The sequence below is a fragment of the Vanellus vanellus genome (genome assembly GCF_965231255.1).
Source record: "Vanellus vanellus genome assembly, chromosome: 6".
Taxonomy (NCBI): Eukaryota; Metazoa; Chordata; class Aves; order Charadriiformes; family Charadriidae; genus Vanellus; species Vanellus vanellus.
This window is the reverse complement of record NC_138911.1, coordinates 36280351-36306852: the sequence shown is the minus strand read 5'-3', so window position 1 is coordinate 36306852 and position 26502 is coordinate 36280351. Positions and strand designations below refer to the sequence as shown.

The 26502-nt window shown below is 35.0% G+C and overlaps 1 protein-coding gene across 1 annotated transcript in view; it reads left to right on the top strand.

Annotated features, from left to right (window-relative positions):
* The window catches only part of RYR3 (ryanodine receptor 3), a 253870-nt gene that overhangs the window by 170400 nt on the left and 56968 nt on the right, over positions 1-26502 (top strand). The window contains exons 50-64 of the mRNA XM_082485921.1: positions 1017-1157; positions 4215-4378; positions 5351-5429; positions 6806-6895; positions 8227-8376; positions 10345-10407; positions 10841-10916; positions 11088-11211; positions 15557-15672; positions 15963-16030; positions 16876-16997; positions 19239-19288; positions 19958-20018; positions 21052-21290; positions 22224-22305. Of these exons, the coding sequence (XP_082342047.1) occupies positions 1017-1157; positions 4215-4378; positions 5351-5429; positions 6806-6895; positions 8227-8376; positions 10345-10407; positions 10841-10916; positions 11088-11211; positions 15557-15672; positions 15963-16030; positions 16876-16997; positions 19239-19288; positions 19958-20018; positions 21052-21290; positions 22224-22305 (1625 nt within the window). The remainder of the gene's footprint in view (positions 1-1016; positions 1158-4214; positions 4379-5350; positions 5430-6805; positions 6896-8226; positions 8377-10344; positions 10408-10840; positions 10917-11087; positions 11212-15556; positions 15673-15962; positions 16031-16875; positions 16998-19238; positions 19289-19957; positions 20019-21051; positions 21291-22223; positions 22306-26502) is intronic.

The following is a 26502-nucleotide window of genomic DNA, read 5'->3' as shown; positions in this document are numbered from 1 at the left end:
TCACCTTTTATTTTTGAGCAGTCTTTAACTGAAGTCTTACCCACCTTCTTGTTCTATAAATAGAGAATTACAATTGTGGGATGATATATAACTTTTATTTAGGATTTTTCTGTCAGGTTTGCCTCCTCTTCCTGTTGGAATAAAAGGGCCTGATCTTAGGCCTACAGGTCTTTTTATGGCAGAATTGAAATTCTGTCATACTCTAAAGCAGAGCTGCCAGATTCACAGACATATTCTGGAGCACCAGTAACGTTGGAGCAAAAGTGTGGTGAAGAGGGAGTGTTTGTTCTGGGTTTTTTATTATTATTTTCCCTTCCTAAACAAAATTGCAGGAAAAAATAAAATGTCAAATGTCTAGTCTAATGCTAAAAGGAATTTCAGACTTTCCCGTGGGTAGGAATTTTTAGTTCTAAAGAAGAAATCATGAGATTATGTGGGAAGTGCAACAATTATCATGTGCTAGCTCTTTAACTGGTATGTTACAGGTTGTCTGTACAATAGTTCTTTCCATAGGTTTTTCCAGAGATGAGCAGGCATGGCTAAAAGTGTGTACTGCAGGTGTCTTTTGCAATGGTTTGAATGATACTGAGGCCATCAGCTACAAATGACAGAAGTAAAATGAATTGAAATTTGTAAAACTTTTTACCAGAATCTGTCACGTCCTGTTTTATACCCATTCTGTTGTCTCTATTTTTATCCTGTGAGCTAAGCTGTACTCAAATGGTGACAGTCCTGAAATCTGGCAATTTTGCTGCTTCCTTTCATCACTGAGAATCCCGCAGCAGCAGTTGGGGATAATACAGGCTTTATACTTTCACAGCATGGGCCCAACGCTCTCCCAAAAAGAAAAACAAGAAAAAATGAGCCAGTAGAAATGAAAAGACAGAAATAAATAATAATAATAATAATAATGTAACTGTTTAAACAGATACTGGCAGTACAGACTTCACTAACCAGTATGTTATTTTGTTAAATACCAATGTTTTATGTGCAATTTTATTTTCTTGAAAATCTAGCTTCTGACAAATCACTATGAGCAGTGCTGGAAATATTATTGTCTGCCTTCAGGAATGGGAAGCTATGGAATTGCAGCAGAAGAAGAACTACATTTAACTGAAAAACTTTTCTGGGGAATATTTGATTCCTTGTCTCATAAGGTAATGACTGTAATTCACATTACAGTATGGGATGACTATAAAAGCATTGCAATGATAATTTGCCATGCCAAGTACAGAAAGCTCCTATTTTAACAATTCTTTCACCTAATATGAGAGGCAAGGCAATGAATGCTTTTAATGAAGTAACTTTCTAATGAAAAAATGCATGCTGAATCTTGAAAGATTCTCTCCAAACTAATGAAATGTCAAATCTTTGTCTTGATATAGCCATATAGCCTTACACTAGTAATGAGGCAGATTGCTTGCTGCACCAAGTCAGTGTTGTCGCCTTTCCTATCTTAGCCCTGCTACACTTTTTAAAATACTTTTTACTGACATAAAATTAATTTTAAGAAGTATATGTATATGCTTGTCAAATTGTTAGTGTACGCACGATAAATTTACATTGTCTGTTTTCAAACATACACTTGTATTTTGTTAGTTTTCTGGTTGTTGCCCAGCTTAAGAAATATGGCGCAACATTCTTAGAAATCACAGTATCACAGTATCACAGTATGGTAGGGATTGGAAGGGACCTCAAAAGATCATCTAGTCCAATCCCCCTGTCGGAGCAGGAACACCTAGACGAGGTTGCACAGGAAGGTGTCCAGGCGAGTTTTGAATGTCTCCAGAGAAGGAGACTCCACAACCTCCCTGGGCAGCCTGTTCCAGTGCTCTGTCACCCTCACTGAGAAGAAGTTTCTTCTCAAATTTAAGTGGAACCTCTTGTGTTCCAGCTTGAATCCATTACCCCTTGTCCTATCACTGGTCGCCACTGAGAAGAGCCTGGCTCCATCCTCATGACATTCCCCCTTTATATATTTATAAACGCTAATAAGATCACCCCTCAGTCTCCTCTTCTCCAAACTAAAGAGACCCAGCTCCCTCAGCCTTTCCTCATAAGGGAGATGCTCCACTCCCTTAATCATCTTAGTTGCCCTACGCTGGACTCTCTCCAGCAGCTCTCTGTCCTTCTTGAACTGAGGGGCCCAGAACTGGACACAATATTCCAGATGCGGTCTCACCAGGGCAGAGTAGAGGGGAAGGAGGACCTCTCTCGATCTGCTAACCACCCCCCTTCTAATACAGCCCAGGATGCCATTGGCCTTCTTGGCCAAATAAACATCTTTCCATTTTCCTGTTCCAAAGTGTGATCTTGGGATTTTTTTCACTTACTCATTTTTTCTCTGAGTAAGAAAAAGTTACACTTCTGATAGGAGAAATGCCTTGCTGATTAAATATTTTTTTGTACTTGATTCGACTCAAAAATCGGATTCTCGCTAAGGGTCAATAACAAATTTTTGCATTACATCTCACTGAATTTATGTTCCAGTTCTAATCAACAGATTCAGATGATTGCTTCCCTAGGCATTCTGATTTATAGTATGGAAATGAACACAGTCTCTTCATTATTCTAAAATGGCTTTTTAAGCCTTGTTTGTATTTGATTTTGTTGATATTTACCTCTCTCCTATTACTGTCACAAGTGCAAAGAGTGTCAGGAGGGCTTGACACAATGCAATGGTTCCAATTAGTGTGTCTTAGCTTATTACAGATAAACAAATATGATATATTTCTGCCAATATTGGTGGCCCTCTATAATAGCCTTTTCATTTTTCTGTAAATTGTTGTGTAAATCTGCTGAGCTACAGTATTCTCTATTGTCCTGTTTTGTACAAGTTATTTACAGGTTTGGTATTTTCATGGCTTCCAGCTGTTTAGTGGAAGTAATTTACCCTGGGATCTCAATTCTTTTGTTTGTGCCATACACACTAAAGAAGGTTGCTACAAAACTAGAGGAAATTAAAGCCTCAAAATTTTAGGCATTCTGCTTGCTGTGATATAAACATATAATTTTATCAGCAAGTATTTTCAACGGACCTTAAAATTGCTCTTCATCATTTTCTTGACACGAAGTGGTCATTCAGATTTATAGAAGCATATAGTCTTTCTGTTTCTAATAATGAAACAAGATAAATGATTTGCATTGTAATTTGTTTTTTTTCATATAAATGCTTGATTGGTGCCAGTGTCATAACATCAAAAAGATGCCTGTGCTATCTGAGTAAAACTTTATTAATTAATTATAATAGCATCAAACTTGTGTACTGCAGTGTTCATCGTCAGATTTTAAAGCCTTTCAAAGCTATATCATTATGCCTGTTTTGCAGAAGGGGAATCTGAAAGATAGAGAAGTGATTTTATTTTATTTTATTTTATTTTATTTTATTTTATTTTATTTTATTTTTTTTCCCCTAAGCATACTAAGAATGTTGTTTGAGACCTGGAAGGAGAACTTCAACCTACACTGATCTGCTGCTACTTCCTCTAGCACATGTTTTTTCTAATCTAATCTATTTAGATTAGAATATCTAGTTTTTTCTAATCTAATTTTTCTAACAAGTGATCTTGAATATGTTTCATGGCAAGTTACTAAGGATAGATTCTTCAAATGTAGTTTCACCTTGTATTTTTTATTTATAAAGTACTTCTGTGTTCTCTACAGAGAACTAAAATGACTGTTAAGAAGAGCAAATGTGCTAGTTCACCTCTTAGCAGGACAATTTGGAAAAATAATGAACTGACTTTGCTATAGTAAAACACAATTTCCTTTAACCAGCATGACTTAAACTGAAATAGATTAGAGGAAAGGAGGGACAAATGACAATGTCTTTGGCAGTTAAGACAGGAATTAGTAATTTTAGAACTAAAACAGTATTTTATAGATGATCATACTTCTGTAACTAGGCAAACAACCCTTGACTCTGTGTATGCCTAAGGCCCTACGAAAGCTTAAGAGTCATATTTGTATTGTATATACTTACACAAATGTCAACATACTCTTATGTTAACTTGAGTAGTCTTAAAAATGTATCAAGGTGATAGCAAGAAAAATAGATGTCATGCAGCAATAATTTTGCTCTTTGCTTAATTTTTAAATGTGCTTTACTGTTTGTTTGCATCTTCTAATATTTGTACGTATGGCTGCTTGGTTTTCACTAACATTTTGTATATTTCTCTATTGGATTTTCCAACCAGTTCCTATCTCTCCTGCAGAAGTATGATCCAGAGCTCTTTCGAATGGCTTTGCCTTGTCTAAGTGCTATAGCTGGTGCCTTGCCCCCTGATTATTTAGATACACGAATTAGGTCAACTTTCGAAAAGCAGACTTCAGTGGACCCAGAAGGGAATTTTGATCCCAAACCTGTCAGCACAGCAAAGTGAGTTATATAAATCACAGTGGTTTCCTTTCCTTAAATATTTTTATGCTATTCCTTATTAACATTTTTTTCTTCTCTGTAGGAAGAGTTGGTGGGTGACTGACTTTTTAATGACATTAGTACCTTTCAGAAGTAGCGCAGGGATTTTTGCTTCCTGCTGTCAAATACTTCACTGCAACATATCCTGTTTACCAGATATAAACCATATTCTTCTCAGCACTGTAGAGGTGTTAAATATTTCCACGTTATATCTGCAGGGTACATAGTAAATTCTATACTTATTATGTATCCTATCACTTAATAGTTCAGATGTTTGGGATATATGTTCCTGTAATACATTTGATACTTTCATTATTTAGAGTGTGCTTATGACAAATGGTACAAGATCATCAAAATCTGGTAAGTGATTCAATTGGCCTATTGCCCAATTTTTATAAAATCTTCACTCTAATTTTGAGAATTGATCTGTAGCAACCTGATACGGCAAAATAAGCAGATCATGTGGAGTGATTTAATAGATCCTTGGCCTTTCTAGTAGTCTTGTGCTTTTAAAATACAGATTTCTAATACTTTTATATTCAAGAACTGGGGATCACTAGTTAATTCTTGCTATTAAAGTCTTACCCCTCCATCGTTATGCAATGTTAAACATCCATACTAATATTGCCCTGTATGCAGAATTACCAAGAAAAATACCTGTAGTTTATAGTGAAGCAGGAGGGTCTTTTTTTCTTGTGATTTCAGTTGCTAATAAGTGCAACTATTATGTCTTTGAAGATTCCACGTAAATGCCAAAAAGCTCTGGGGTTTTTTGTGGCATTTCTTCTAAAGAAAATGGAATTGCAAAGCCAAATGTCTTGCCTTCATCTGGACATGAAGCATTTTGATTAATGCTATATTATACAGAATTTTTTTCATAAATCAGACAGCAGTAACTTATGATTGAATGACCATACTCCCCTTTGTTTACAGCCTTGTACTTCCTGAAAAATTGGAGTATATTGTCAGCAAGTATGCTGAACATTCCCATGATAAATGGGCCTTTGATAAGGTAAGAATTATTTTGAGATTGGCAGCAGTCAGAAAAGGACTAGTAAATAATACCTGGGTCTAATATTGAAAGAAAAACTGGACAGTTTAACTGATAGGCCCTTGTTTGGAGTGCGTTAATGTCTGCATATTTCTTTAGGGATATTCGGAAGAAACCTTTTGCTCAAGAAAATGCATTGAAATTTGTCACTTTTTCAAAGTGGCCAGAATTCTTTAGGACAAAGATTTGAGGGGACTGAAAAAGGGGAACTTGGTTTGGTTTGTGTTTTGTCTAAGATGTTAGCTTAATTTTGCTTGGTAATGATGTTTTTTAAGTGGGAGTCAGAGATTCAATTTTGCTGCAGCAGCTCTGTGATCTAAGAGAGTGCCTGGGAAGTCTAATGTCCTTTCTTTATTTAAAAAAAATGTAGTTATAGCTTTTCTTTCTTTTTAGCTTTAAGAAGTCTGATATGTATTTATTTCCTCTATAATTTTCCAAGCGCTCTGCCTCTGTGTTGTGTTTCTGTTTCACTGCTTCAAAATAGCTATGAGAAGACAATATATACTAAATAATTTTTTATCTCATTTTAATGGTACGGTGAAATATTTAATAAAGGCCTTTTTAGTGTTACATTTTGCAAATAGATTTTAATGTAAATAAATAAAACTTTTAGAGTTAAATTTGAGAAAAATGAATTTTGATGGAGTTGTTGCAGTTTTTTATAATTATGTTGGAAGTGTTTCGATATGAGTAACTCATTCAACCCAAGTATGAATTTTAAACCTCTTTCATTCAAGGAAAAATATAGAGATAGTGTTAAGTAACTTATTATGACAATTAATAAAAAATTAATAGTGAGTTTATAGAACAGTCATATAGAAATAACAATTCTGTTGTATGGGGCTATGTATGCAAATTTTAGAGAAAGGTTACATATATATAGATATGTAAATATACACACATTAATCTCAAGCCATAAATTTCAGTTAATATTGTTTAAGGTCAAAGATTCGTTGAAGTTATGTTCTTTAGTGCTTGATCTGTTAAAATTACATTTTCTTCTCTGTCTTGCTGACTTTAGCCTCCCAGAGAATAGAGAGACTTTTTTTTTAACCTTAGCCAGTACCATCTTAATGCATGAGCCTCTTTGAAAGGGGCCAATGTATATTAGGCTCAGAACTGGTTGCATGAGACCTACTACTCATAGACGGCATCTCAACTGTCTGGGCCGTGTTTTGTTCTGGTGTATCCACAGATGCTTTTTTAACAGAAATTTCTGTGGCACTGAGTAGCTATTGGAGTAGGTGAGCAGTTCAATATGACAAACTAAACTGGTCAATTTGCCGTTACTCATCTATGTTCATCTCGTCTTATTTCAGTATATTTATTTTTTTCAGACTAATAGTGGATGGAAATATGGTGTTTCACTGGATGAAAATACGAAGACTCACCCATTAATAAGACCTTTCAAGACTTTAACTGAAAAGGTAATAGAGGAAATTTCAGCTGCGTTAATACAAAGTAGATTGATTTGTGTAATTTTTAAAATCCATTGCAAGTATATGCTATAAAAGGAAGAGAGACAAGCTAGAATTCTTACAATTAAGAATAGCGACACCGATACACTGAAGTGGTTGTTTAGTTGTCTTACACAAGAGTTTTGTACAATTTGCTTATGTTAGGCAATCTTCATAAGCCTGGGCCCGTTTGTATTCCAAGTATCCGTAGCACAGGGTTTTCAGGTCTTCGTCGATGAGGAATGACTGGCAGCAACTCCTGGGTTTTAGATGAAAGTGTACTTTAACATATCTGAATGCAATTTGTCTTCAAGAAAGATGGTAGAAAATTTTAAAGAAAGTGTAGGAGATGCTTCAGTTGAAAATGGGGGAAAACATTTAAACTATTTTGAATGCAGTTTTAATTTTAATTTCTTGACTAGGCATGAATGTCTTCTAGTTGTCAGAACAGCGAACTGAATTTGAATTCTGTTACATATTTTTGCAATGACTCATTCAGTGACTCAAATAAGTCAATTACATTTGTCCCTCTTTACCACACTTTTCCTGTTCAGAAAATGCAGATGACAAAAATCAAGAGGGATTCAAAAGGTTTAATTTCCCAAGGTTTGTAAATGGCTTTGAAATCTTTGGAGAGGAGCTGAAGAATTGTTGCTTGAGGTGTTATTAAAGCAGTTCAAAGAGAGTTTTCTGAATTGTCTCAGATTAAGTAGCTGTCATAGAAATTCTTATTTATGGTATGAACTCAAATACTTTTATTGGGTTGATTTGAGAAGTGTTGATATGACATACTCAGGATTTTCTTTGCCACAACTTTTCAGATTTTCTGTAACGTCTTTATCGATGGCTGTATTCATCTGAAGAGGTGTATCGATCAGTAATGTTCTGTATCCATGAGTGGATATAAATATAGAAAGACTTTTTCAGTGTGCTGATGCGTTCCAATGTACATACTTGCCTAACTAATTTCATAGCACTTGTAGTGCCATCAATATTTTATTATTTTGGGCTAGAGGAGTCGATGAATAAGAATAACTACATTATTGCTCCAGAGCTCACTTGAGTGCTGTTAGTTTGTAACACATACCCCATCAATAAATACCCCTAAGAACAAAACCAAAAAAATAGTGTTTTAAAGCTTCTTTCTCATGTAAAAAGAACTACATCGTGTCTTTAGATACAATGTACAAATTTCGCTTACTTCTGTGGCATGTGACAATTTGTAAAGAAGGACAGAATATTTTTACTGATTTTTTGCGACTTGCTAAATACAGAGAAATTTTACATTATTTTCTTCAAAGGAAAAGGAAATTTATCGTTGGCCTGCCAGAGAATCACTGAAAACCATGTTGGCTATGGGATGGAGCCTAGAAAGGACCAAGGAAGGAGGAGAAGCAATAATACATCAGCGTGAAAATGAAAAGCTCCGCAGCATATCTCAGTCTAGCCAGGTGAGGTGGAATTGCTTAGAAAATTGTTTTAGAAAGCAAAAGACTTGTTTGTTAATTTACTAAGAAATTATGCAAAATAATGTTAATTTTATATTCTTTTTAATGAAACTTTTCATGTTAGAGTTCTGAGATTGAAAGTCATGTCACTGTCATAAAAACTGTGCAGTAACGCTAAAGAAGTGATTGCAAAAAGACAACTTTTAAGATGGTAAGGCTGTCAGAGATCACATCTATTCATATTCTCAGAAGACCTGAAGAGAGTTTTCATACAGTCATTCAAAGAATACATGGCAGAGTATTTAAAATCTTTTATTTTATAATAAGTAAATATAGTAATTTTCTTTTTTGGTCAAACAGAGGAGCCTGAAATGGGCTTTTGTCAAGATTATAATTATGACTGACAAATAAGATTGCACATCTAATACTTTTTGTTAAATCTATAGGCAAAATTGGCAGGTAATTATATAGTATCTAGCATTTTGATGTGATATAGACTATTGTTTTAATTTGTAGCTTTTTGTAATAGCATGTTGATACTGCTGCTCAATATGAGTGGAGACCTTATTGTGCTCTGCAGCTGCCTGAAAGGAGGTTGTAGACAGGTGGGGGTTGACCTCTTCTTGCTAGTAATAGGTGATAGGGCAAGAGGAAATGGCCTCAAGGTGTGCCAGGGGAGGTTTAGATTGGATATTAAGAAAAAGTTCTTCACAGCAAGGGTTGCCAAGCATTGGAACAGGCTGTCCAGGGAAGTGGTGGAGCCACCATCCCTGGAGGTAATTAAAAGACGTGTAGATGCGGTGTTGAGGGTCGTGGTTTAGTGGTGGACTTGGCAGTGTTAGGTTGATGGTTGGACTCGATGATCTTAAAGGTCCCTTCCAACCTAGACAATTCAATGATTCCGTGATTCTATGTCTCTGTCTTGGAGGGGGCAAAACTATGACAAGTGTGGGGAACTCTTATTGTACCCCTTGAGGTGAATTAAACACACATTTGTACTTAAATATAATGAGGTTTAATGATCAATGCATTGGGCAGAGTCCTACCACCATAAGCAGTTCCTCAAGGAGTGTGCAAAGATGCGTCAGAAGCTGTTTCCTTATATACAGTTACACAAGCACTGATCCTGTGAGCATCAGCATCAGACACCTTAAGCTTGTGTTGGGTTCATTCCCCAGCACCAGTTTTGCTTACCAAAAGTCACCCCTGAGCACTCGGTTACAAGACAATACTTCAGCATTTCTTATCCCTTCAGGAAACTTCACTCCCTTAGAGGGAGTCCTTCTGTCTCTGGCAGCTCTGCTTCCAGCCAGTTGAACCTGTTCTGCAGGTGGACCTTCTTGCCCAAGAAGTTGAACAATAAAGACATGACTGAGTAGAGGATTTCAGTGGATGTTTAACTTCAGTACATGATTGAAATTGCTGGTTTATATGTGACCGTTCACATTTAACATGTGCCTAATAGGTTTGTTGCACTAGAGCTTTCAGACTTTAAACATTTAAAGACTCCATAAATATATCACACTCCTTTTTCTTAGTCTTTAAATTCCATGAGACACTAACCTATTTTAACTTTTTGTTGTGATGTCTTGTCTTTAGTATATGATTCATTCAGGCTGTTGCCACACTGTTCTGTCGTGTTTTGAAGGCACATCTTCTATGCCTCACAGTTGGTCTCCTCTCTCAGGCTGAAAAGCGTAGTCTTTGCAGCTTGCCGTCTGTTGTGAATAGAGAGATCTAAGTAGCTGCAGCAACCTTCTTATTTCCACATCAGCAGATGTATTCTGTTAATCATCCTGTGTGTCTTCAGCACGTTGCAAAACAAAAGATGAACACTGTTTCTACAAGAAAGTTTAAAAATGTGAATGGTGTTACTCTAATCAGATCAACAACAGAGATGCTGTAGTTGAATATTTTATTCTTTTTATCTGAAATACTTTTATCTGAAAATAATTCTCTTTTTTCCTGCAGGGAAATGGGTATATCCCGGCGCCACTTGATCTCTCTAATGTGGTGCTTTCTAGGGAGCTTCAGGTTTGTATTTCTGTTTTGCATATGTTGTGCTGAAAAGAATTAATAGATTTGGGGGTTTATTATTAATGAGTTGAATTTTATCAGGTTTCATGGGTGTATTTGTGACTGTGGTTGTGATATGTAGAAAGGTGCATGCCATACTCTACATATTTAAAGAAGAGATTTCTACTTTTTTTTTCAAATGGTGCTTTGTGAGTTCCTAGAAAAAGTTGTCATGAAGCTAGGGAAGGGACTGTAAACAGCATGTGATATATATGTATCCTGGGCCTGTGCTGACTTCAAACAGCTGAATGTAGAAATGACACTTAACTGTGATGTTTCTTTACCATGAGTGTGTAGGCTTTACTCAAGAATGTCAAATTATGTAGAATTACAGAATTTTTAATTGTCACCTTTTAATTTTGCATCTCGTTTTTTTCTGATGGTAATGTAGGGAATGGTTGAGGTAATGGCAGAAAACTACCATAATATATGGGCCAAAAAGAAGAAAATGGAGTTGGAAAGCAAAGGTAAGCCAGAATCCTGTGAATCACACAAAAAAAAGACAAAGAAAATGAGGGAAAGGAAACAGTCTGAAAGACGACAGTGTAAGATAATTAAAATTGAATAGTTCCTTTTTGTACTTGAAGCAAAATAAATCTTACAGTAGAAAAACTTACAGTTCTTTCAACTTACTAAAGGTGGAGGTAGTCATCCTTTATTGGTACCTTACGACACATTGACAGCCAAGGAGAAATCACGGGACCGTGAAAAGGCACAAGAGCTTTTTAAATTCCTTCAAGTCAATGGTATAATCATATCTCGGTAAGTTGCACATTTTTTTGAGATACTTGCTTACATTCAGTGCACAAACCATGATGATTGTCCTTATCTCACTGCAGTCTGTTCATTATTAACATAATTACCGTTTGCCATATCTTCTGTAAATCACAGTGCTTGCTATTCTTATGTTCAGAAAGACCCTTCTGAAATAGTGTAAACAGGTAACATTTTAAATAAGTATGCAACAGTAGTGCAATTAAACAAGCAGATGATTCAAAACTTGTAAATTAGCAGGCAACAGTGTCAGTAAGGATCATGGGAAAATAAATCTGAGGTCTAATACTGGAACACATCTATGTGAAAGTGCTTTTTAATCCAGTTTTTAAGAGAAATGTTGGTTTGAGTTCTGTGAAGCAGTAGGACAAAGTGGCTATTTTGTGGGCATTTGATCCTCAACTTCTGCTCAAACAGAAGTGAAGACTTCATTAATTGTACTCTTATCACGAATTGCTGTGTCTGGAAGTAAGCCGGCCTGTGGGGACTTATATTGTCAATGAAATTAAAATAACTTATTATACTGTATTTTTGGCTTTATATGATGGAATTGTGAGTTACTATACTATAACTATGATCTTTTATTGTATGTGAAACACCTGAGGACATAGGAAGCTGCAATTTTGGTGGCACTAAACATTTTTATAAACTAAACTGTCTTCATGAACAATTTTTTCTGTACATGCATAGAGTGAGATCTTGTTTTCATTTATTTCTTCTTTTCAAGTCTGTGTCTCTAGTAAAAGTATACACTCAGAAATTTATGAAAATTGATTATTAGGATCTGCAAAAGGAAACTTTGTTGGCTTCAACAGTTAATAACATTTCTTAAAATATTAGAAGACGGCTCTAGATATACATTGCTGCATTACTACAGAGAAAAATTCCCTTCTGCCACATACGTAGACTTTTAGCCTGAAGCCAAAATGTAGGTATAACACCAAACATTTTTATATCTTTCATAATTGCTTTAAAGCCATTGAATAAGAAAAGTAGGTTTAGTTGCTGCAAATGAATGGTCCTTTGAAACACCAACGAAATTGCTCAATAATTGGTTTTAATATCTCTTTGCAGCTGCATCTGTTCAGGTTAGGAAGACAATGTTTTCGGTGTTAACTAATGGGACAAGTCAACTTGAAAAAGCCTGTTCAAACTCTTTATGGGGTATGGGCAAAGAGTTTGCAGTAATTGTCTATATCGGGGTGAATCAAGATTATCTTCTCCTCAGTGTTTTCTTCAGATGATTATGTGCGTATTTCAAGGATATATGAAGTCTTTTGAAGTACTGATTGCAATTATCACATTTCCAGAATGACATTCTTAAAAAAAGTTAGACTAATCATTAAAACATGGAAATTCTTTATAATTGGAAATGTATAGGTGGCACAGTGTGTGTACTTTACATATACCATCTGCCTTTGTTTTGATTTTTGCTCCTCTTTCTTTGTTGAGAACACTTTTGAAGCACTTTTGGGTGTTTATGACAAACAGATAAATCTCTCGGGCCTTACTCAAGTGTATGTTAGAAACAACATGGTATTTTAAACCTCTACAAGTTCTTTTCATGTCGCCTTTGTTATTTAACAGAACTACCAATGTACATGTAATCTCTTAGCAACCATGACTTACTATAAACACAGAAAGAGAATATTTACAGTGATCTCACTGAAAATACAGATAAATACTTTGTTTCATTATCTTCTGTGAGAGTGAGGCAGCAGGAGATGCCTGTCAGCCGTATATAGCTGTTAATACGTACCAAATTATTTAATTACACATGTGATATATCAATTAATAGGAAGTCATAAAAATATGACTTTTCAAATAGAATTTTTTTTTTTTTCAAATGAAACTGTAAAGTGGGAGGTTATAGTCCTTTAATTTTTATGTGTAAAATGGGATTGGAATGTATTCCTTGGTTCCCTGATTCTGTTCCCCTAGACTATAACCTCTCCTCTCCTCTTAGCCATGTTCTGACATGGTCAAGAACACAAACTTCAGTATTAGATGTTTTTGTTGTTAAAATTTCTGCTGCATCAGCCTTCTCCCACAGAATTACTTTTTCCCTTGGATTCACCTCATAACTCTTTTTCAACTGTTAGTCTAATCTTCTGTTTATCCTTTCCAATTTACTCCTACACCAGTGCTAAGGAACACACAGCACAAATGATCACATCCATTACCACAACAGTGAGTCCAGCAACTTTCCTGCTTTCTCATTCCTTTCTTGCTTTTGCCTCAGTGCCACAATCTGCCAGTTCCTCACTTCTTCCCTACTTCTGACACACTGTTCAACCCCTCAGTAGTCTCTGTATCTCTTTTAGCCACGTTGTTTTCTCTGATTGATAAATGGAGAGTCTTCCTATCTACTACTGTTTGAAGAGTCTGTACGGAAGCAAATGAAGTAGTTGTTATGGGTAACCAGAGGTTTCCCTTGACATTACTCAGTAACTTCCTCACCTGGCAAGTCAGTTAGATGTTCTGGGTGTAGGCCATCATCTATCAACTAAGAATCTCAAGAATAGTTTAGTTCTCTTAGTGTTGGAATAAAGACACTATGAAGAAGTTGCAAACTAAACAAATGTACAAGAAAACCTCAAAGAAATTAAGAAGAAAGAACTAATGACTTGTAAAAACAAGTGTGTTTGAAAACAGAATAAATTAAGTCTATAGAGTTATGTGACTTCAAAAAGAAGAAGAAAAAAAATCCCTATTCTCATGCTGGATGACAAGACAGAATGCATCCTTAGCAATTTTGTGGAATGAACCCTTAGCAATAAATTGGGGAGTTTGACTGCCTTTCAGAGGAGCTTTGATGGGCTGACAGAATTCTTGTGAAGTTGAGCAAAGGTAAATCCAAAGTCCTAGACCTGGGATGGAATAATGCCAGGAACGCGGAAATTGAGCCTGACAGCATCTATGCAGAAAAGCACTTTGAGTTCTGCAAGTTGAACGTGAATCAGGAGTGTGTCCTTAGGATGACGAAGGCTGACTGCGTACTAGGCTGTATTAGTAAGTGTAATCTGCACGTTGATGGAGGTGATTTTTTTTTCCCCTTCCATTTTGTGATCGTGAGGCTGCATCAGGAGTATGTTGTCCAGTTTTTGGTTCACCGGTGCTAAGGAAGATATTGATAAAAGAGATAATCAAGTGGAGGGCCACTAATATGCTTTGAGGATTGGCACGCATGTCATGCCAGGAAAGGCTATGAGGAGAGGCTAGTTTTTTTCAGTATTAAAACAGAAGGCTACAATGGGGGTTTACCACTGTCTTCAACTACTTCATGCAAGGTTATAGAGACAATGAGGTCAAACACTATCTCCTCAAAAGTAACAAGTTGTTACAAGGGAAATTCCAGTTAGATATATGAAAATATTTCACCCTTATTTTTTCACAGTGAGGGTGGTCAAACATTATAGTAGGCTGTCCAGAGTCATGAGATTTCAGTCCTTGAAGATACTGAGTACATTATTGGACAAGGTTCTGAGCAACCTGATCTAACTTTGGATTTGGCTTTGCTTTAAGATGGGACTTGGATCAGATGACTTTCAGAGGTTCCTTCCACCTAAATTTTTCTGTGATCCTAAAGAATTTTAGAATTTAAGTGAGGTAGGTTTCATTTGCAGCTAAAAGAAAATCTAATATTTCAAATCTACGCACAGCCAACCACATATCGTATTATTCTTCTTTAAGATCTTGCATGCACCGGTCACAATTTAGGTCATGAATTTATCTCGAAGAATAAATAATACATGCCTCTTTAGAAAGTATCACATACTGTTGACATTTTTCAAATACTTTGAATAGTGTAGCAGTTTGTTACTTGCATTTAGGTTTTCATTTAGTCACGTAAGTCTTTTTGACTTCTGTCTTTCATACAATTCAAGGACAAACATCAAGTTTAATAGGGAATAAAGAAATGAATTGTAATACTCAGACTGATTTTGTAAAGGTCTAATTGCTGACTTCCTAAACATTTGGCACTTTAATCTGCCAGCAGTAGAAATTGAGTGGCCAATGCATTGCTTCATTAGATTCAAATGTACTGTGGCTTCTTCTGTGCAATTAGATAGCTGTCTGAAGTTCTTATTCTAAAATACATATATTTTGGATACTTTAATCCAAAGCTGTTACACCTCTTAGAGAAACGTGAACTTATCTCTAACTGATTTTCTAGTTCATAAATAAGACTTACTATGGAAGGTTATTTTATCCTTCTTATGAAAATTTACCGTAATTAAAAGATAATAAAGAATGGAATGCTTCATACTACTGTCATCATTTATACTACTGTCATCATCGATGCTATTTATCTCAATGCTTTCTAAAACAGGGGTATGAATGACATGGAGTTGGATGCTTCATCAATGGAAAAGAGGTTTGCCTTTAAGTTTCTGAAGAAAATTTTAAAATATGTTGATTCTGCTCAAGAGTTTATTGCACATTTGGGTAAGCTACAGATTTTATTTTGAAAATAATTTAAATTGTTGATATTTAAATATTTGGATTGATATGTTGAAATTTGTAGTGACCACTACTTTTATTGCATTTAAGAAACTTGAATTCTGTCTTTTAATTTGCAGATTGAATTCTTGGACATCTGTAACTAGCTAAACTCTTGCTGCTGTTTTATTTGTATTTCAGCAAAACTAAGTTTGCAAGGCTATATCAAAGAGCAATTGTGTTATTTATTATTAGACAACTTCTTATTCATGTCTACCTTGATTGTATCCTTGCAGAAGCCATTGTAACCAGTGGAAAAACTGAAAAATCTCCACATGACCAAGAAATAAAATTCTTTGCCAAAGTGAGTGATCTAGTATTTCAAGTAATGTACATATATATTCCATTGTAGAGAACATGGAAATTTGTAATGTTACACTGCTTTTCAGGTAATAGAAATATATCTTTCCCTTTTTTTTTTTTTTACATGGTAAGTAATCAAACAAATGTTGTTAATAAATATGTCAAGATATCTTAAAAAATATTTCAATATATTTGCTGCGTTCAAATATTTCAAAATATTTCAATATATCTGCTTCTACATGAGAAGGAACATAGAAATTAAAAGGCAGCTTATTTATTACATGAAATTAAATACTCTCACTGAACATATACATTACTTCTGAAAATTTTTGCCTCAGTATATCACTGAAGTGCATAGTATCATTTAATTAACAGGAAGAAGTATTCCTGTGCATTGATATGTAATACACATTTGTGTACCTAATAAGAAAAATGTTTTCAATAATCAGATTTGAAGTAAGGAACAGTTAGGATTTAATTTAGGATCTTAAAAAAAAAAAAAGCCCTCTCCCTTTATATCTGTTCTGGGCAGTTATGTAAATAGTGGAGAGGAAGGGTCCTCTTAGTTCAGTGATATTTATCACTGTTGAATGTGAGAAGAGTAAGCCTGCAATATTAGATCCAAAATAGATAGATCTGTGTAACTCTGTTTATCATTTACATAATTTTTAAGTAAAATTGTAAGGCTTAAGGTTTTACTTTATATGACTTTGTGTCTGAAATGAGAAAATACAACTGTTACAGAACTTCTAAAATCCTTTGAATGAACTTTGACCAATCAGAGCATTGTTGCTACATTTACCATTGTGCTCTGTGAAAAATACATTTTGTATCTGTATTTCTTAGGTTCTTTTACCATTAGTTGATCAGTACTTTACAAATCACTGCCTCTACTTCCTGTCTTCTCCAACAAAAACACTCAGTAGCAGTGGATATGCATCAAATAAGGAAAAGGAAATGGTAGCAAGGTAAGTAGAAAATTAAGATATACACAGGAGGGTTCTATATAGATAATTAAAGGTCTCTTCTTAGATTAAAGAGAAAGATAGTTCGAAAGCTCAGTTTCCTGAGATAGAAAATTAATAGTTTATTCTGTATCAGAATGGCAGTGAGTGAATAGAATTCCTCATTTTAGTATTCTTTAATATATAATTAAAGAATTAAGTATATACACTAATTACATTTTTTACTAATATATAACTGTGAATGATAACATCAAAAACATTAATAAATGATTCTGTGAGCAATGGAACTAATAAAACTTAGTTTCTGATGGGTTTGTATTTCATTGTTGATGGCAGTTTCTGGTTGAAGCTTATCCCACCGATAGGTCATTTAAATGGTCTCACATTTAAATTTTCAGATATCAAAAAATGTGAAAATACCACGATGCAGCTTTTTAGGGGTAATTATGGATTCTCCCCTGCTCTACAAAATTACTTCTACCCTGCACAAAATTGCTGGAATTTAATAATTTTTAGACATCTGTACTTTTTCAGATTTGGTTGGAATCTGCCATTTGACTCTAAGTTATTGTAGAAAACTCAATTAAAAAGAGACAGTTGCCTTTTAATTTATAATGTGTTGCCTTTACAAAAATATGAATTTCATTTTTCTGTCATTAACATTTAAAAATTAATACTTAATTTGTTTTTAACTATGACTGTCACCTAATATTTTTTTTGCCAATTTTTTTCTCCCTCTTAAAGGTGTGCTGCAAGTTATTTTCTTTGGGAAATTTTATATCATAGTCTTTCAAACTGTATTTTGCTTTCATGCTTTCTTACTTTAACTGTCAGTTTCTCAAATTTCTTTTGCTTTCCTTCACTATGTTGACCAAAGTTGACTACTTTTTCCAACGAAATGTAGATATAAAAGTTGAAAGTAAAAGTTACTTACTCATTCTTACATAAGATCAGGCCTAGCAATGAACTTCCTAGACTCCATTCTTCAGTTTATCTTCCAACATATTTTTGCATTTCTCTAAATTATTATTACCCTTGTGTTTCCATCTTCTAGATGGGTGGTAGTCCTTATATAGCAGTTGCCCGTAAGAGTGAACTAGTTAAGTCCCGAAGATTCTGCTTTACTGAGCTTTCAGACATATTATATACAAATGTAGCTGACAAAGTCAACTCAGGTTCAGGAGGATGGAAGTTTCATTTAATTTCATTTCAATTTCATGCTTCCTCTCTGAATACTCCTATTACTTCCCTGAAGTCAGTCAGGTCAGCTTAATAAAGCTAGAAAGATGCTGACTAGGGTTGTACAAACTGCCTTTACAGAGGGACATGAAGGAAGTTAGACTTCCAGCCTGCGTATGTGCTATTATAAATTCAGAAATATCTTATAATTCTTTGTCTGTTCTTCACTGAGAAATGTAACTATTAGTTATTTTCATCTTATGGGAAGAAGAGTATTTTCTTACTATTTTGAAGATAACAATGACAATACGTTGTTAGTAAAAGACCATACCATTCCCTAAGGTATATTTGCCTCATTTTTTTATATCCTTATTCCATTTGTAGAGTATAGCACAGATGATAAACAAGTTTGCCTAGCTGTCTTTGTTTTTACAAGTTAAAGTAGCCCCTTTAATCTTCAGAGATTTGGTGATTTTTCCTTTCTCCTAATTATCCTATTATTTTGACAGATAGGTTAGATATGCAAGTTTCTGACATACTTGCCAGAAGCTCTTCTAATCTGTATATATTTCAGGGTTCATCTTAGCAGTGGCTAAACACAGATTGATTTATTTACAAACGGTATCTTATCAAGTGTTTTAAATATTATGAAGATTTGTAACTTTCATTCCCTGCAGAGTGCCAAGTAAAACAATAAAATGTTACTTTTTCTTGGTCTTACCAAAAAAAAAATCTTATTCAGAAACAATAACCGTATAGAATGACTCAACCATATAATAAACAATTGCTGGAAACCACTGTAATAAAAAGAAAGTTTCACATTTCAAGAAATCTCTGAAGTAGTGAAGCTTAGAAAATGAGAGAATTCAGAAGCTTCAAAAAGTTATTCTGCTTAATGCAGTTATTTGACTGACTGTTATCATCACGTATGATTCAAAATACACTTTCCAGGAACTATGTTGTGTTTTCTCTTTCATATTCCTAGTACACTCTACCTCATATTCTAAATAAATCTTTAATCTTTGTGTTGTCTTGTCTTGCTTTTTCTGTTCTTTTCTACTTTAGCCTGTTCTGCAAACTAGCTGCTCTTGTTAGACATAGGATCTCACTTTTTGGTAAGTTGTTAAGAAAGATCTTGAAGTTAAAAATATAAAGGATGTATAACCATTGCTTGAATCTTACCTGAAGCTTTTCACAAGCTATAGGCAAAATTTTATAAAATGATGCAAAAACTTACAGTACAATTAGTGAGTGCATTGAATATGGCTCTGCAGTTAATAGAATATGTAGTGTTGGAGCCTGAAGAAATAGGAGCTTATAGGATTTTCAGACTCCTTTAAAAAAATCTCATGCCTTTGCAGTTACTTTTAGCTTTTCAAAAGACATCTTACACTGTCATCCAACTGTTGAATCCAATGGATTAATTTCTCACTAGGCTAGGGGGATGTGGGGAAAAATACCTTTTTCAAAGGTACTGGTAAGAAATTATTAAAAAATGTAAGTACTACAAGATACAAAGTTCAGAATGTTGCAGGGTCAAGTGATGGAAAGTGAGCCATAAGTAGACGCTAGTTATTCTTTTTAGTTCTTGTATGGAAACGGACTTAAGAAATTCAGTATTTGCTCTGGAACCAGACCTAACTCTCCCTCCAGTGACCTGGGGTGGGAGACTTACCTGTCATGTCTTGTTTCACCTGTGCATCTCCAATAATGACATTTTGGGTCATTAGATTATCCTACATTTTCTATACTATTGTGCTCTCATAGTATCTCTTTCTAACCAGGTAGTGATTCGGCTACAATGGTGAACTGCCTACACATCTTAGCTCAGTCTCTTGACACACGGTAAGTTTGCAATGTCTCTGTCAGCTACAAACTACGCGGGTGTCGCAGAGCTTTTCAGGAGCAGTTGGATTGTTTCTGTATTTTTTATTCCTTATTTGTAATTACTTATATTAGGAGTACCAATAATTCGGATATTGACCTCTGTATTAGCAGATTTTGTCTAAAGGGATTCATCTACATTTTTCTGCTCAATACCTGTCATTAAAACATTGAAAACTTTTGTCACCCTTTCCAAAGGCATTTAAAGACTTTATTGGGAGATATAAATGAGACACACTGTGGGACTGGAAGTACTGATACATGTAGATACTGAGACATTTCAGTATACATTGGAAAATTTGGCATTAGAAGGGTGCAGAATGTACTAATACATGGGCATAGTTACATGTGCTAACTTTTACTGCTTACCATTGAAATGCTTATGTAGATTAAAACACAGGCCAGGATAGTTTTCTAATTTTTGGTGTTTTCTAGCCTGGTTATGTTATAAAGCAGCCTGACAATAAACACACTGTGAATAAAAACACTGGAAAGCTTCATTAAGGGGTTGGAGAAAAGTGCAAGGAAGGAGTATGACTATGATGCTGGTATTGCAGTTGCATTTTCTAGATTTAGGTTGCTTTGAAGATAGGTAAGCATGTATCCTCACTTGCATACCTAGTTACTGTGGCTCCCATAAAAATTTAGGGATTAAGAGTTCTTTTTCTTGAACATATGGTATGGAGGAGCTTTCTCACTACCTATGATGTTTGCTGAGAAGGAATTATCTTATTTGAAAGCAAATCACAAAAACTGGAAAGACAAGAATGAGGAAGCAAGTTCTTTGTTGTTATTATTTTGTATTAAATACTCCGCGCTAATTGTTGCTTATACTGCTGTTTAGATGTAACTGTCCTATTCAGTTCATGATGTAAAGTTCACTGATACATGTGTGTATCTTCAAAGACTGATAGAATCTAACTAACTAGATATATATCTATACGACTACTAAAGATCAATGCAAAATTAGTATTTTTCCCTTATTATTTTTTAGAACTGTTATGAAATCAGGATCTGAGCTTGTTAAAGCTGGATTGCGTGCCTTTTTTGAAAATGCAGCTGAAGACCTGGAAAAAACTTCAGAAAATCTTAAACTTGGAAAATTTACCCATTCACGAACTCAAATCAAGGGTGTTTCACAGAATATCAATTATACTACAGTAGCATTGTTACCGATCTTAACATCAATTTTTGAACATATTTCACAATATCAGTTTGGAATTGATTTACTTTGTAAGTATTTTATTTTCTTTTTGAAGTTTATTGTGTTACAATAATACAAATGCTTTTTAGTAATGACTGCATGAATACAAAGGATGAAATTCTTTTTTCAGTAACGCACGCTTCCAGCATTAAATCTGAAATTAGCCACACAGTACCTTATTTCTATTGCATGTTTAAAAATAATACTCAATACGTTTTGAATGAATTATGTACAATATCTCTTCAAACATTGAGAGAAATTAAAATATCCCCGTAAGTTCTCTCTTGCCAACTGTGTGGATGAGACTAGTTTCCTGCAGAAAATTAAATTATACTTATTTTTGTTATATATTTTTAGTTCATTAGATTAAAGGAGACAAGTCATTATTAATTCATTGTGGGTTTTTTTCTTACATTTGAAAACCACTTCAGTTCTTTTAATTTAAATTTTCCTTATTTTTAGCATTGTTTAGTTTAAAATTACTGAAATGCTTCCTTGAGATGCAGCAATATGCTATTCCAAAATTTTGTATGTATTTGGGTGATCACAGTTCCAAAGCAGAAGATAATGAAAAGATTGATAGCCATTAAAATACTTTCTTTAAAAAGGTGGCAAACCTTTAGATGATCTTCCCAGAGGTTAGACACACAGACTGATGTGGTTTAGCTTAAAATTGTACTCTGCAAGTGTGATAACTTACAATATCTTATCAGTAAGTATCTGCTGGCCTCTTGGAATGTCTGATGATCTATTAGGCTTTGGAATTAATGTAGATAACAGACCAGGTATGAGAGAAATTTAAGATTAATAACACGTGTGCAGTATTGACAGCGTAGAATGTTCAGTGATACATGTTCTAAAAGTTTTGGACGTTATTTATCTGAATGCGTAAAACGTTTAATATTTGGAAAGTAGTCTTTAGCTGAATAAATACTGATAATCTACTACTTATTTTCCTCTAGTGGGTGATGTACAAGTTTCATGCTACAGAATTCTTTGTAGCCTCTATTCCCTTGGGACCGGGAAGAACATCTATGTTGAAAGGTACTGAGTGAAAAACTCAGCATGTAAAATTTTCTCTTCTTTAGGAGTGTGTTGTTTAGGTAATAAAGCAGTTTGAATGAAAGATGAATCTGAAACTGTGAGCATGTTTAAAATACACTTTAGCTGGAATGTAGCTGCCTATATCTTAGAGTTCAATTCCACACAAAAGAAGAACCCAACCCAAAACTAAATAAAAGCAAACAACTCATTCTGCATCTGGCAGTGTATCTGCAGGGCGTTTGTTTTTCCCATAGGGAAAGCTAAATTTTTCTATGGGTTGCCATTAAGGATTCCAAAGTTTGGCCACTGCGTGTTGCTGTGGTAAGTAGGCTGAGTACTAAGTAGACTGCGTCTGTCTCACACCTAAGACTGTACAGACTTCTTGAAATAGTTGTCCTGAGCATAAAATCCTGAACATACGTAAAGCATTCTGACAGCCTTTAACTCTGCAAAGGAAACCACTTTACCAGTTACTTGCATTTTATAAAGAGCTGGATCTACAATTCCTTTAAGCATCTGCTTGCTATGATATGTTCCAAGCCCTGGATTTTAGATCCTCTTCCATTAAAAAAGGCTCAAATCCATATTTGCTGCTTCAGAAAAGAGAACCCTAGTTATTGGTCTGTCACAAGACAGGAGCTGCGGTAATCAAAACCCTTCCTTATGCTTTTCAAGGCTTTAGGTTAGGCACTTTTAATGATCTTACTTATAATGAAAAGTTTAAGATCCATAGTGCCTGAGAGAGAGACTAAAATGGAGGAAATACAAATCTCATCTGGTTAGGAGAGGCTTTGCCTAGTATGAAGGATGGTGGTCTCCACTTCCTTTCTTCAGTAATTCTTCATGCAAAATGCAACACCAGCAGACATATTGTCTCTTTCTTCCCACTCTGCATGCTTGTACATGTATGCACACGCTTATTCTTGCATATGTCCATATTCAGTCATTTATATGTCCATCGCTAAATTACATAGGGTCTTCTCACAGGAAATAAAACGTGATTGTGTTTGAGTTGCCTTTCGATGAGAAGAGCTTACAGCACAGACCTCCACTTGATTGGCAAGAGCTGTAAGCACTGGACAGCTACATTAAACGTTGATGCCTCACCTTTTCCTACTGCAGTCGTTGTCTTAGAAGGGAAGAGCGATCAGATCAGATATATCCAAGGAAATTAATTAGTCTCCTATGCTGTGTGAGAGGTTTCCAACTGTGGATTCCATTTAGTTTGGTTTTCAGTAGACTCACTCAGGCTCTTAATTTAAGGCTGTAGGCAGACATCAGTGTCTAGGCAGGAGGTAGAACTTCAAACACACTGCTTAGTATTTCAGCAAAACAGAAATGAGTGACTGAGCTGACTTGAACAGCTATTCAAGTTAAACAATGCTCAGATTTAGGATCAAAGTGCAGTTGTTCCCCTAGTGAATTTTGGCAGGGACATTAAGAATTCTACCTTCCATTGCAGGATGAGTCATAGTTCACTTTTCAAAGATAAATATCACTTTTCGTGGCTGAAATAGTTTAACTGATTCTACAAGACTCCTGGCTGCTGGTGCTCAGGACTAATACTAGGCTGGATTGCTGCTGCTGCCTTGTTGTGACAAACTTCTGTTGTCGAGGGTTTTATCCTTTGTACAAGAGTGTTTAGCTTGTTTAGGATGTTGGAGATGTCTCTGATTTCTCTGTGAACCTTTCTTTAAGTGTTTCTGTGATTCATAAATGTTGAGGACTGGATGAAAAATGCAGTAGTCCTTGACTACTTTGAGCCCTAATGCTCTATTGACAGGTGTAGTATTACTGCTATCGGCATTCTGACTATGAATTCTATACACAGGTACCCATTTCTTTTCATTCACTACATCAGAAATTTAGGTCCTAAATTTGGGGTTGAAAACCCTTTTCATACCCAGTACCCAAAAGTGGTATGTCCTTTTATAGTGTCTTGGTCTTTTTCCGATTAGGTTATAGAAACAGATTTCCAAATTATTTTTAGCACAAATGATGAAATACCTGTATCGATCGATAATAAGAAATCTGAACTTCTGTGTAAGTTAAGAAATTATAGCACTTTTTTTTTTTAATATATGTAAATATGACAAAATTAACTGTTGTATTCAGTCATACATAGCTATCTGGATTGTTCAGTTTGACTTATTTGAGACTTCTCAATATGAAGACTGCCAAAGATGCAAGAAAGTATGTTATAACAATGGTATAACAGGAAATGCTTCTTCATGACTACCATCAGTTGGTGGTCTTTTACCTTGCTTTGATTTTTCAAAGTCTAGATTGATTTGATTACGTATCAAATGTTTCCCACTTCCTCCAAGACTCGGACATCAGCTTCTGACAGTTCTTCCTCATTCTTTGGAGCAAATGTTTCCAGTTAGTTGTCTTCCTAACATATTTTGTCTAAAAGGTTAATTGGGCTTTTCTTTAAGTACCTCTCACTCCATTCATTCTATTGAATCATTCTGTTCCCAGTGATTTATTTTTCATTATTTTCTTTTTATGTCAGTGACTATCTGCTCTGAAATTCTTTTTGTCTTTTCTAATTTCTGTCCTGCAAAATTATAAGCTTTCCTTTGGTATCTCATATTTCGGACTTCCGTATGACAGAAAATATCTGTGTACTTAGAGTAATTTTCTTAGCCTTGTTGTATAATTGTTCATCTTCTTGTCTTTCAGCTTCTTGGTGTGCTCCTTTCATATAGAAAGATTGGTGTGCTTTATGACATTGTCATGCATGTGATTAAATAGCCTCTAGTACATTTGATGGTAGTCTTTTCAAATTACTTTTTAATATGTGTTTGTGTGCATATATATACATACGCACCAAGATTTTTCCTTCTTGATCCAACAGAAGGCAAAGATGTAATGAAGTTTACCTTTGAGGAGAATTTATGAAATCTAATATATGCATAATATTGCATCTTTCATTACAATTTAAATTGGAAAAGAACATTGCTGTGCTCTAAAATATAGTAGGCATTGTAACATTGTCAAAAATTTGTTTTTTAATGAAACGTTCTGTGGTTGCTACCTGCGATCCTAATGCATCATGCATTCTGTATCGATAGAATGTAAGCTAAATGACATAAATATGTAGTGGAGCACATAGTTTCTTTTTAATTTTGTGGTAATTGATTTCTGCATTTTCCATTTCTTTGATGGCAGTAAACCAACAGTAAACTGTAGTAATACTGCACAGAGAATGAATGAGCATTCACCCTTGAAATAGAGTAATATTATGGAATCATGTTACATGAAATACCCAAGCGAACAAAAATCATTTTTTATAATGTTTTTCAATTCTGTAAGGCCATTGCTTTTGACCATTTCTTTAGTTTCTCCTGCAACAAAAGAAGTTGGAGGGTATATAGTTTCATATCTTTTCACATTCCAGCATGGTTGTGAAATAAAAATTGGCATATGCAGTTAAAGATGAGGTAGTAGATGGGTCACGATCTTTGACTTTAGGTCATAAAATGAAGAAGGCTTTGTTGACACTAAGGAAACTTAAAAATATTGTTGTTATTCCTGGAAGTTGAACAATCATAGAATCATGGAATAGTTTGGGTTGGAAGGGACCTTCAAAGGTCATCTAGTCCAAAGCCTATGCAATAAGCAGGGACATCTTCAACTAGATCAGGTTGCTCAGCGCCCCGTCCAACCTGACCTTGAATGTTTCCAGGGATGGGGCATCTACCACCTCTCGGGACAACATGTGCTAGTGTTTCACCACCCTTATGGTAAAAAAATCCTTCTATCTAGTCTAAATCTACCCTCTTTTAGTTTAAAACTTTTACCCCTTGTCATATTGCAACAGGCCCTGCAAAAAAGTTTGTCCTCATCTTTCTTATAAGCCCCCTTTAGGTACCGAAAGGTCTCCCCGGAGCCTTCTCTTCTTCAGGCTGAACAGCCCCAACTCTCTCAGCCTGTCCTCGTAGGAGAGGGGCTCCAGCCCCCTGACCATTTTTCTTGCTCTCTTGTGCACCCACTCCAATAGGTCTATACCAAAAAAAACATGAGGCTTCAAAGGATGAAAGGTGTGTGCTATCTTTATCCAATCTGTATATCAACCGTAACAAAATCTGCAAGGCATCTTGTAGAAACAGTGCTTCAGAACTTCAAAAGAGTACCTTAACTTTCGTTTTAAGCCAATGAAAGTCTGGTCTTATGCTGAAAAAGATTGTCTCA